Source organism: Oncorhynchus kisutch, linkage group LG29, assembly GCF_002021735.2.
Source record: "Oncorhynchus kisutch isolate 150728-3 linkage group LG29, Okis_V2, whole genome shotgun sequence".
Lineage (NCBI taxonomy): Eukaryota > Metazoa > Chordata > Actinopteri > Salmoniformes > Salmonidae > Oncorhynchus > Oncorhynchus kisutch.
Window position 1 is genome coordinate 24,048,237 of NC_034202.2, and position 11,937 is coordinate 24,060,173.

Below are 11,937 nucleotides of genomic sequence, written 5' to 3' on the forward strand. Positions count from 1 at the left end.
CCTTTACTCCACACACAGAGACGCATACACAGCTCTCCCTCATCCTCCATTTGGCAAATATGATCATAATTCTATCCTCCTGATTCCTGCTTACGGGCAAAAATTAAAGCAGGAAGCACCAGTGATTAGATCATTAAAAAGTGGTCAGATGAAGCAGATGCTAAGCTACAGGACTGTTTTGCTAGCACAGACTGGAATATGTTCTGGGATTCCTCCGATGGCATCGAGGAGTACACCACATCAGTCATTGGCTTCATCAATAAGTGCATCGATGACTTCGTCCCCATGGTGATCGTACGTACATACACCAACCAGAAGCCATGGATTACAGGCAACATCCGCACTGAGCTAAAGGCTAGAGCTGCTGCTTTCAAGGAGCGGGACTCTAACCCAGAAGCTTATAAGAAATCCCGCTATGCCCTCCAACGAACCATCAAACAGGCAAAGCATCAATACAGGACTAGATCGAATCGTACTACACCGGCTCTGACGCTCGGCGGATGTGGCCGGGCTTGCAAACCATTACAGACTACAAATGGAAGCACAGCCGAGAGCTGCCCAGTGACATGAGCCTACCAGACGAGCTAAACTACTTCTATGCTCGCTTCAAGGCAAATAACACTGAAACATGCATGAGAGCACCAGCTGTTCCGGAAGAGTGTGTGATCACGCTCTCCGCAGCCGATGCGAATAAGACTTTTAAACAGGTCATCATTTACAAGGCTGCGGGGCCAGATGGATTACCAGGACATGTACTGCGAGCATGCGCTGACCAACTGGCAAGTGTCTTCACTGATATTTTCAAGCTCTCTCTGTCCGAGTCTGTAATACCAACATGTTTTAAGCAGACCACCATGGTGCCTGTGACCAAGAACACTATGGTAACCTGCCTAAATGTCTACTGACCCGTAGCACACATGTGTGTAGCCATGAAGTGCTTTGAAAGGCTGGTCATGGCTGACATCAACACCATTATCCCAGAAACCCTAGACCCACTCCAATTTGCATACCTCCCCAACAGATCCACAGATGATGCAATCTTTATTCACTCCACACTGGCCTTTCCCATTTGGACAAAAGGAACACCTAGGTGAGAATGCTATTCATTGACTACAGCTCAGCGTTCAACACCATTGTGCCCTCAAAGCTCATCAATAATTCTAAGGACCCTGGGACTAAACACCTCCCTCTGCAACTGGATCCTGGACTTCATGACAGGCCGCCCCCAGGTGGTAAGGGTAGGTAACAACACATCCGCCACGCTCATCTTCAACACAGGGGCCCCTCAGGGTTGCGTGCTCAGTCTCCTCCTGTACTCCCTGTTCACTCATGACTGCACGGCCAGTCACGACTCCAACACCATCATTAAGTTTGCCGATGACACAACAGTGGTGGGCCTGATCACCGACAGCAATGAAACAGCCTATAGGGAGGAGGTCAGAGACCTGGCCGTGTGGTGCCAGGATAACAACCTATCCCTCAACGTGATCAAGACAAAGTAGATGATTGTGGACTACAAGAAAAAGAGGACAGAGCACGCCCCCATTCTCATCGATGGGGCTGCAGTGGAGCAGGTTGAGAGCTTCAAGTTCCTTTGTGTCCACATCACCAACAAACTAACATGGTCCAAGCACACCAAGACAGTCGTGAAAAGGGCACGACAAAACCTATTCCCCCTCACGAGACTGAAAAGATTTGGCATGGGTCCTCAGATCCTCAAAAGGTTCTACAGCTGCACCATCGAGAGCATCCTGACTGGTTGCATCACTGCCTGGTATGGCAACTGCTCAGCCTCCTACCGCAAGGCACTGCAGAGGGTAGTGCGAACTGTCCAGTACATCACTGGGGCCAAGCTTCCTGCCATTCAGGACCTCTATACCATGCAGTGTCAGAGGAAGGCCCAAAAAATTGTCAAAGACTCTAGCCACCCTAGTCATAGACTGTTCTCTCTGCTACCACACGGCAAGCAGTACCGGAGCACCAAGTCTAGGTCCAAGAGGCTTCTTAACAGCTTCTATTCCCAAGCCATAAGTCTCCTGAACACCTAATTGAATGGCTACCCAGACTATTTGTTTTCCCCTCTTTTACACTGCTGCTACCTGTACTCTACCTGTACATATTACCTCAACTAACCGGTGCCCCCGCACATTGACTCTGTACCGGTACCCCACTGTATATAGTCTCGCTATTGTTATTTTACTGCTGCTCTTTAAATACTTGTTACTTTTAGTCCTTATTCTTATCCATATTTTGTTGAACTACATTGTTGGTTAGAGGCTTGGAAGTAAGCATTTCACTACTGTTGGTCTACTGTTGTTGTATTCGGCGCTTGTGACTAATACAATTTGATTTGATTTGAAATGTGATATTTCAGTTTATAACTTAGAGAAATTTTATAAAACCTGTTTTTGCTTTATCTATATGGTGTATTGTGTGCAGATTGAAGAGGGGGGAAAAGACAATGCAATCAATTTTAGAATAAGGCTGTAACGTAACAAAATGTTGGAAAAGTCAAGGGGTCTGAATACTTTCCAAATGCACAGCATCCCATATGGTGCATGTTGCACAGTATATTCTATTTAGAGTGGTGTTTAGATAAAGACAGGTCCTAGCTGGTCAGGAATGATTGTGCATGATTAGCTTGTCAGTGTCTGTCTTTTCCTCACCCCTGACCCCCCCCCCCACACTGTCTGTGTCTCCAGGGGGATCTTCTACCAGGGGTACTACTGTTCCCGCTGTGGGACTGGAGCTCATAAAGAGTGTCTAGAGTGCATCACCATCTGCAAAATCAGTAGGTTTACTTTACACTCAACTCCAGTACTGTACATTACAGTGGAACTACACAGGCATAAGAGTAGCTCCATGTGAAGTGTTACTGACAAGTCTCCCTAGATAGACTGTCCAATGGGACATGAATAAATACTGAGTTGTAACATTTTGTTGACCGACTGCTCTTCTCTTCCTCATCCTTTCTCTTTCTCTCATTTTTTTCAGATCCACTCGACGCGGTGAGTGTCCCCACCCCCCGCTTCTTAGACATTCACCTTTGGAAAAATGCAATCTAATGTATCATGAAGAAGTTCTCATATTGCAGTTTTTTTGATAAATGATTGATACATCTGTTTGGTTGTGTAGCATCATAACGCTATAACTCCACTGTGGAGCTCCCTTCTTGACCCTGTTATGTGTTGATCCTTCCTTTTTCAGGACCTTGGACTACCGTCATCAGGTAGGAATGCTGTGTATACAGGAAATCACATAGCACAGTGTAATGTTACTCAGTCAGAAATCAAAACAATGTACAGCAGACTTCGATAAAGATTGCTCTCAAGCTGTCAAACTAATTTGAAGTTGTTAGAGCTACAGCTCTCTGCTTCCATCTAGTGGAAGACTACAATGCAAGCGCCGATTGAGTAGACTAATACAAGCGATGGAAGTGTTGAGATGTATATGGAGAATTCTGTATAGTCTTCATAGCCCATTGGAAGAGTGTTTAGTTTATCTTACAGAATGCATTTGATCCTGACTTCAGGCCCTAAGATGGTGGCAGTAAGGAACTATCATGGGACGCCTGTTCCTCCGGGGAAGACTCCACTCTCCTTCCAGACAGGGGACTTCATCGAGCTGCTGAAAGGGGAACCTGACACCACCTGGTGGGAGGTAAAATCACTCCCTCCCCCCTATAAATAGTGACTATAGGTTATCACCTAACATTCATATCATTATCCTATATCCATCCATAGCAGCAGAGTTGTTGTATATCAACACCTAGTGTCTCTCTCCCAGGGAAAGCTTATCCAAACCCAGAAGAGTGGCTTCTTTCCTAACAACTGTGTAAAGCCTTGTTTGGACCCCAAGGTAAAATACCCCTCACACATACACATTAATTCACTCACTAATGATTTTACTCTATTTATGAACTCTCTAATGCTGATTTTGTTGTTGTCTCCACAGCCTTTGTTCCAGTCCTTCCCCAGCCGGCAGCCCTCAAGGGAAACAGACTACTATGGATACCCCTGGTATGACCCTTCACCTTGGATACATCATACATGTTTCAAATGTTTGGATGCCATCATTTTGAAATGATGATTCAGTGTAGTTTGAAAGTACTATCTTCTTATTTCTCTGCAGTAAATACATTGTATTACTGTGGTATTATGTTAGGACAGTGCATTACTATGTTAAGACAGAGCATTACTATGTTAAGACAGTGTATTACTACATTAAGACAGTGTTTTACTTTGTTAGACAGTGTATTAATTTGTTAAGACAGTGTATTACTATGTTAAGACAGTGTATTACTATGTTAAGACAGGATGTTACTATGTTAAGACAGTGTATTACTATGTTAAGACAGGATGTTACTATGTTAAGACAGTGTATTACTATGTTAAGACAGTGTATTACTATGTTAAGACAGTGTATTACTATGTTAAGACAGTGTATTACTATGTTAAGACAGGATATTACTATGTTAAGACAGGATATTACTATGTTAAAACAGGATATTACTATGCTAGAACGGTGTATTACTATGCTAGGACGGTGTATTACTATGCTAGGACGGTGTATTACCATGCTAGGACGGTGTATTACCATGCTAGGACGGTGTATTACCATGCTAGGGCGGTGTATTACTATGCTAGGACGGTGTATTACTATGTTAGGCCGGTGTATTACTATGCTAGGACGATGTATTACTATGCTAGGACGATGTATTACTATGCTAGGACGATGTATTACTATGCTAGGACGATGAATTACTATGCTAGGATGGTGTATTACTATGCTAGGACGGTGTATTACTTTGCTAGCTCTGTGTATTACTATGTTAGGACGGTGTATTACTATTTTAGGACGGTGTATTACTAAGTGTATCTGTAGTCCTTCAAGGACCTGTGTTCCCCCTCAATGTCCCGTCAGGTTTGCTGGCAACATGGAGCGGACACAGGCTGACAACCTGTTGAAGTCCCACAGCAGTGGAACATACCTGATCAGAGAGAGGACTGCTGAGGCAGAGAGGTTCGCCATCAGCATCAAGTGAGTGTTGTTTACCATTTGCCCTAGGAAAGGTAAATAACAGGAGACTTCTATGTATCTCTAACACTACCAAACCTCCATTCCTTTGCATACTTTATAGTGCAAGTCACTTTATTGACTGACTCAATCTTTGTAGTGTACAGTCGTGGCCAAAAGTTTTGAGAATGAGACAAATATAAATTTTCACAAAGTCTGCTGCTTCAGTGTCTTTAGATGTTTTTGTCAGATGTTACTATGGAATACTGAAGTATAATTACAAGCATTTCATAAGTGTCAAAGGCTTTTATTGACAATTACATGAAGTTGATGCAAAGAGTCAATATTTGCAGTGTTGACACTTCTTTTTCAAGACCTCTGTAATCCGCCCTGGCATGCTGTCAATTAACTTCTGGGCCACATCCTGACTGATGGCAGCCCATTCTTGCAAAATCAATGTTTGGAGTTTGTCAGAATTTGAGGGATTTTGTTTGTCCACCCGCCTCTTGAGGATTGACCACAAGTTCTCAATGGGATTAAGGTCTGGGGAGTTTCCTGGCCATGGACCCACAATATCAATGTTTTGTTCCCCGAGCCACTTAGTTATCACTTTTGCCTTATGGCAAGGTGCTGGAAAAGGCATTGTTCATCACCAAACTGTTCCTGGATGGTTGGGAGAAGTTGCTCTCGGTGGATGTGTTGGTACCATTCTTTATTCATGGCTGTGTTCTTAGGCAAAATTGTGAGTGAGCCCACTCCCTTGGCTGAGAAGCAACCCCACACATGAATGGTGTCAGGATGCTTTACTGTTGGCATGACACAGGACTGATGGTAGCGCTCACCTTGTCTTCTCCGGACAAGCTTTTTTCCGGATGCCCCAAGCAATTGGAAAGGGGATTCATCTGAGAAAATTACTTTACCCCAGTCCTCAGCAGTCCAATCCCTGTACCTTTTGTAGAACATCAGTCTGTCCCAGATGTTTTTCCTGGAGAGAAGTGGCTTCTTTGCTGCCCTTCTTGACACCTGCTTGCTGCCATTCCTGAGCAAGCTCTGTACTGGTGGTGCCCCGATCCCGCAGCTGAATCAACTTTAGGAGACTGTCCTGGCGCTTGCTGGACTTTCTTGGGCGCCCTGAAGCCTTCTTCACAACAATTGAACCGCTCTCCTTGAAGTTCTTGATGATCCGATAAATGGGCGATTTAGGTGCAGTCTTACTGGCAGCAATATCCTTACCTGTGAAGTCCTTTTTTTGCAGAGCAATGATGACGGCACGTGTTTCCTTGCAGGTAACCATGATTGACAGAGAAAGCACAATGATTCCAAGCACCACCCTCCTTTTGAAGCTTCCAGTCTGTTATACAAACTCAACCAGCATGACAGAGTGATCTCCAGCCGTGTCCTCGTCAACACTCACACCTGTGTTAACGAGAGAATCACTGACATGATGTCAGCTGGTCCTTTTGTGGCAGGGCTGAAATGCAGTGGAAATGTTTTGGGGGGAATCAGTTCATTTGCATGGCAAATAAGGACTTTGCAATTAATTGCAATTCATCTGGTCACTCAATCATACAAACTGAGGCAGCAGACTTTGTGAAAATTGATATTTGTGTCATTCTCAATACTTTTGGCCACGACTGTACATTGTCAGGAAGTTGTCATACAGTTTGGGATGCCTTTAGAGGTAGTGTTCCCTATCCTGTGATTCCTCTCTAGTCACTGCAGTACTTCTGTTTCCGACAGGTTCAATGAGGAAGTGAAGCACATTAAAGTAATTGAGAAAGACAGCTGGATCCACATCACTGAGGCTAAGAAGTTTGAGAGTCTACTGGTAATATAGCTTTCATCAATCAGTCACATAATGTCCCCTTACTACTTCTAATGCTTATATGATTAATGAAGGACCCTATTGCTTCTTCCTCTTGTGTTTTGTCTGACAGGAGTTGGTGGAGTACTATCAGTCTCATTCGTTGAAGGAGAGTTTCAAGCTGCTAGACACGACTTTACGATATCCCTACAAATCTAAAGAACGGGGGCCGGCGTCGCGGGCCAGCACCCGCTCTCCAGGTGAGCCCATCCCTGGTGAGCCTTCTTCCTCCCTCTTCCTCTACTCTCTGACAATACAGACATCCCTATTCAGAGTTAGTGCATGCATTCTTACAGAGTGTGCAGGGCTATGGGCACAGAATTAACTGACAGAGACAGGCTGCCGGTTTGTTTCTCCTCCCGCCCCTCTCCTCCCAGAACAGGAGACACCAAGCCAGGCCAGTCATCCTGCAGGGCTCGGTCCCTCCCAGAGTCACCACTTCCCCTGACCTAACCAACCCGCCAAAGAGAGCGTGAGGGAGGAAGGCTGGGCTGGGGCTCCTGGCAGCTGTCTCAGGCCCTGAGCTGGCTGGCTGGCCAGCTGAATAGGCTCTGTTGAACACTCTTCATCATTAGATGTGTAATAAATGATTTGGCTCTGCTCTCTGCTCTGGCCAGCCTCCCACATAGTCTTTCTCCCTCTCCAGCCAGGTCCATCTGGCACAAACAACACATTTTTCTCCCTCCATTTTTCTGGTCAGTGTGTGGAAATGGATGGAGAGATGAATGGGAGCGTGTATGTGTCGTGTGTGTGTGTGTGGTTTAGAGGTGTTGGAAGGGGTGTGCTTCAGGGCAGAGGATAGGGGCTGGCTGGCCAGGAGCAGGATTTAGCGCCTCTGGTGTCTTGGACATTTGTCAAGGTTGTTTTTTTAGTGTGTGAGGCATGGGTATAAAATGGAGTATTGTTTTTCTCCCTCTTGATTTAGGCTATTTTTTTCCCATGGGGGCTATCTGTTTCAAAGCCCGGTGTGTTAGCTGGCCAGAGATCAAGGTGGCCATTGCACGCTCCCTAATGAATTTCCTTTCTCTCTCTCTTTCTCTCTCTCTCTTTCTGTCTTTCTTGTTCTCTCTTCCACTGCCTGTCTCAGCAGCCATTGGCGCTTCCTACAACTTCTCCTTCCTCAGTCCTCAGGGTCTAAACTTCTCCTCTCAGAGCTCAGCCCCCTTCTGGTCAGGTACTCTCTCCTCCCATTTCTTCAGCTCTTGTTCTTCTTCCCTCTTCCCTCTAGCAAGCCACCTCTCCTCTCGTTTCACATCCCTTTTTCATCCCGTACTCTCTCATAGCTGCTGTCATAGGTTCTCATCTCTGTCGTCATGTGTCATCACTGTGCATTACATTGTTTGAAGCATATAGGATGTGCGACTTTATCTTACTGTGCCATCATTGAGTAGAGCATTGAATGAACTGGTTTCTTTAGAAAGTCAAATTGAATCAAGGTGCAGAATCTCCTCTGTATCACTCCTGCACCATCCTCTCCTCCAACCCTAATCTCCACTACTGTCTGTTAATGTTGTGCACTCTCCCACGATCTTTATCTGTGGGCCACCAATGTGTCTGGTCTCTCTGCACTGTTATCCCACGGACTCGCTCTGATGTCATTGCTGCAGTATTCACGCCGAGGGTGGTCAGCACAGCGGTGGCCAGGTACAACTTTGCAGCACGGGACATGAGAGAGCTGTCTCTCAGAGAAGGGGACATCGTCAAGATCTACAGCAAGATTGGAGGAGACCAGGGGTGGTGGAAGGGAGAGGCCAATGACAGGGTGAGAGAGAACAAATATAGGAGGGGCTTAAGAGATGTTATTCATGATATTACAATGTTCTTACTATAGCAATTGCTGTGTAATTACACAGGTATGAGAGAGTCTTAATGTACAGGGTTTCCACAAAGGGAAGTCTACAATGTTGTCTAATCTAGCATTTGCCTCACTGAAATCTAGAAGGCTTTTCTTTAGGCTGCAGTATTAGATTTTTGCCAAGTTTCTGATCTCATTGTTGACATTTCAGATTGGCTGGTTTCCCTCAACGTACGTTGACGAAGAAGGAGTTCAGTGAGGCTGTGATGTCACCACAGCCCCAGTCCAATCACATCACACCTCGCTCCACAGTCCTCAGAGAGGACTAGTTGGTTTCCAGGGAAACACCATGTGGAATACTTTTTGCTGGATACTGATTTTGCAGTGAACAACGTTTCTACTCCGGTTTTCTTCCTACTTGTATGCATCGGCTTTGCTTATGTTGTTTTTTTGTAAGATCTTGTCCTGTTTGATCTCTGTGAGGAAGTCTGTCTGCCTCTTGTTGTTCTGAAGAGGCTGACATGGACTGTGAAAAATTGTAGAGAGGCCCAACACACAGTACATACAGATACTGGGAACCTATAGTTTTATTACATAGATAGACTCCTCCTTTGTTGCAGGTCTATGGGAGGGGCTAATATAATGTATAGATAATTTATTTAACAGAGATCCTAACAATTATTGTGTGTTGTTGAGATTAGCAACACAGCAGACAAAATGAAAAAGAACAAGACACAGGTTTGTGTCTTTTTGCTGGAAGATTTTTGCCTTAGTTGTCATGGCGATGCCTTGAAGGCTTACAGGAGAGATGGAAGGAGAAATGGCCTTGCACACACACACACACACACACTCACACTTGCCCTTGCCTTTGAAGTGTGGTCAATGCTCACAGGATTCGCCAGCTTTCAGTCGAGCTCTACCCATCTATCCTCTACTACAGAGTGGACTATGGATGGAGAAGAAGAGAGAAGGGGGCGATGGACCATTTGGGATTTCTCCAGTCGTCAACACTCTATGTGACTGGTGCAAGAAGGGAGTTAGTTCATTAATTCGTCCCCCTTGCCGACTGAAGATAGACAGTGGCCCTCAGAAACATTGCACTGGAGTCGGGGAATTAAACGGTTCCTGTCGCAGCCCAAAAAACACAGCGACCCACTGAAAGGTGTAATGTTAGGTAGAATGGGTGTACAGATAGAAGGTTCACATCAGTCTCAGCACTTTACGTCTGTGGGATCTCCTCACAATCAACAGGATGCAAAAAGGGAAGCTTTAAGTCAGTCCAACACCCACTTAATGCACTGAAAATCTATCTTGGTGTTCAATGTTTTTGTTGTTTTTATTTCGTTTTATTTTGAACGAGACCACATTTACCTGCTGGAAACTGGACCAACCTGAATTATTTTAAAGCCAAATGCAACCTCTTTTTATTAATGTCCGCATGAACTTTAACCTAGATATTTGTATTATCAGTTTGTTTGTACCTTGCCTTATTTTACAAATGGACACATGGTACTGGGACTTTAGCAAGTTTACAATTGAAATCAAATTTTGTTGCTTTGGTGACTGGCAAAGTAATATGGCAGCTCCTTGAATTACGCAGAATCAAAAAGTCAACATCATTATGATGATCTACCTGAACATAATATGAAGGTGTCACAATATGGACATATTGTATGCAGTCATACATTTTCTATCTCCAAGGGAAAACAGTGCAGCTACACTGGATCATTGACTGAATGACCACATCCATTTAATTAGAAGATAGAGATACAGATGCCTGCCATATTCCCTGGTCCCATCCCAGAACAGTTGCCAAGTAGGCTACCCACAATAATCTACTGACCAGAAGGATTCAAACAATGATGTTGGCTGACAAACTAAGACTGATGTGGTGGAAGAGGAAAGAGTACTGTAAGTTTCTGACCATATGGGACTGTGCATTCCAAAGGCCCACTACTCCCAAATACAACTCCTGCCATCTAGGATTGAAGGAGTTCATTTTGAGGGGAGTACTTGTTAGCTAGGGGGGAGGGGGGGGGGATTACTTAGTCACTGTTTGTGTAGTGGAGAAACCCCATTGCATGTGGTAATAAATATTTCATCTCCTGTCAGTACATCTTCAAAAAATGACTTAATCGTGTACATTTTTTGGAACGGTCGAGTATTTCCAAAATGAGGTCTATCATGAAATAAATATTTCTCTTTTTGCCTAAATTGGATGTTTCTGTTTTATGAGCTAAATTATCTTTTAACAAAGCCTTGTCAAATACCTAATACAGTACCTAATATGTCCAGATGTCATTTGGAACTTTGAGAAGTCAGAGGGAAATGTGATGGCTTATAGGCGCCATCTTGTGGACGTCTGATGACACAACAACATGAGGAGCAGCTGTTAGCATATTGAACGTGAGAATACAACATCTGGGCTGGCTACGCATGACTAGTTTGCCCCACTTCTTCAGGTGGTAAGTCTGTACACTGTTTCACATGGCCTATTTAATGACCTTGGATGATGAATGAAGTAGTTTTTTTACACTCCCATGTAATGCTGTGTGTGTGTGTCACTTAGTAGCTTCGATGACTGATTACAGAGTAGGGACGTTTATGTGTGCCACACGCACACACACACACACACATAATAAAGTGCTGCTATAAGGACAAAATGTTCAAGTATTAAACTAGTGCACATTTCCAGAAAATGACCTTAACACAGTTACAAACTGATTTCACACTTCAGAACTCTGATAGGTTGATATCCTGATGCCTGCACTGCACAGTAAAGGATATCATCATTGACGACAGTGAGTGAGTGAGGGACTGACTGACTGACGACAGTGAGTGAGTGAGGGACTGACTGACTGACGACAGTGAGTGACTGACTGACTGACTTGAGTGAGTGACTGACTGACGACAGTGATTGACTGACTGACGTGAGTGACTGACTGACTGACTGACTTGAGTGAGTGACTGACTGACGACAGTGATTGAGTGACTGACTGACGTGAGTGACTGACTGACGACAGTGAGTGACTGACTGATGACAGTGACTGACTGACTGACGACAGTGACTGACTGACGACAGTGAGTGACTGACTGACGACAGTGAGTGACTGACTGACTGACTTGAGTGAGTGACTGACTGACGACAGTGATTGAGTGACTGACTGACGTGAGTGACTGACTGACGACAGTGAGTGACTGACTGACGACAGTGACTGACTGACTGACGACAGTGACTGACTGACGACAGTGAGTGACTGAC

At 44.6% G+C, this 11,937-nt stretch overlaps 1 protein-coding gene across 9 annotated transcripts in view; it reads left to right on the forward strand.

The window, feature by feature from the left end:
• The window catches only part of LOC109874045 (guanine nucleotide exchange factor VAV2), a 239,969-nt gene extending 229,080 nt beyond the window's left edge, over positions 1-10,889 (forward strand). For 6 of the 9 annotated variants that reach the window (XM_031808815.1, XM_031808812.1, XM_031808816.1 and 3 more), the window contains 12 exons: positions 2,703-2,791; positions 2,995-3,008; positions 3,208-3,229; positions 3,533-3,660; positions 3,787-3,858; positions 3,955-4,019; positions 4,924-5,040; positions 6,757-6,844; positions 6,954-7,080; positions 7,968-8,054; positions 8,488-8,642; positions 8,887-10,889. In XM_031808815.1, coding sequence (XP_031664675.1) covers positions 2,703-2,791; positions 2,995-3,008; positions 3,208-3,229; positions 3,533-3,660; positions 3,787-3,858; positions 3,955-4,019; positions 4,924-5,040; positions 6,757-6,844; positions 6,954-7,080; positions 7,968-8,054; positions 8,488-8,642; positions 8,887-8,934 — 1,012 coding nt within the window. In that variant the 3' untranslated portion in view covers positions 8,935-10,889. Of the gene's footprint in view, positions 1-2,702; positions 2,792-2,994; positions 3,009-3,207; positions 3,230-3,532; positions 3,661-3,786; positions 3,859-3,954; positions 4,020-4,923; positions 5,041-6,756; positions 6,845-6,953; positions 7,096-7,967; positions 8,055-8,487; positions 8,643-8,886 lie in introns of all 9 variants that reach the window. The other 3 variants (XM_031808819.1, XM_031808820.1, XM_031808818.1) reach the window with 2 other exon arrangements.
• Positions 10,890-11,937: the final 1,048 nt, after the last annotated feature.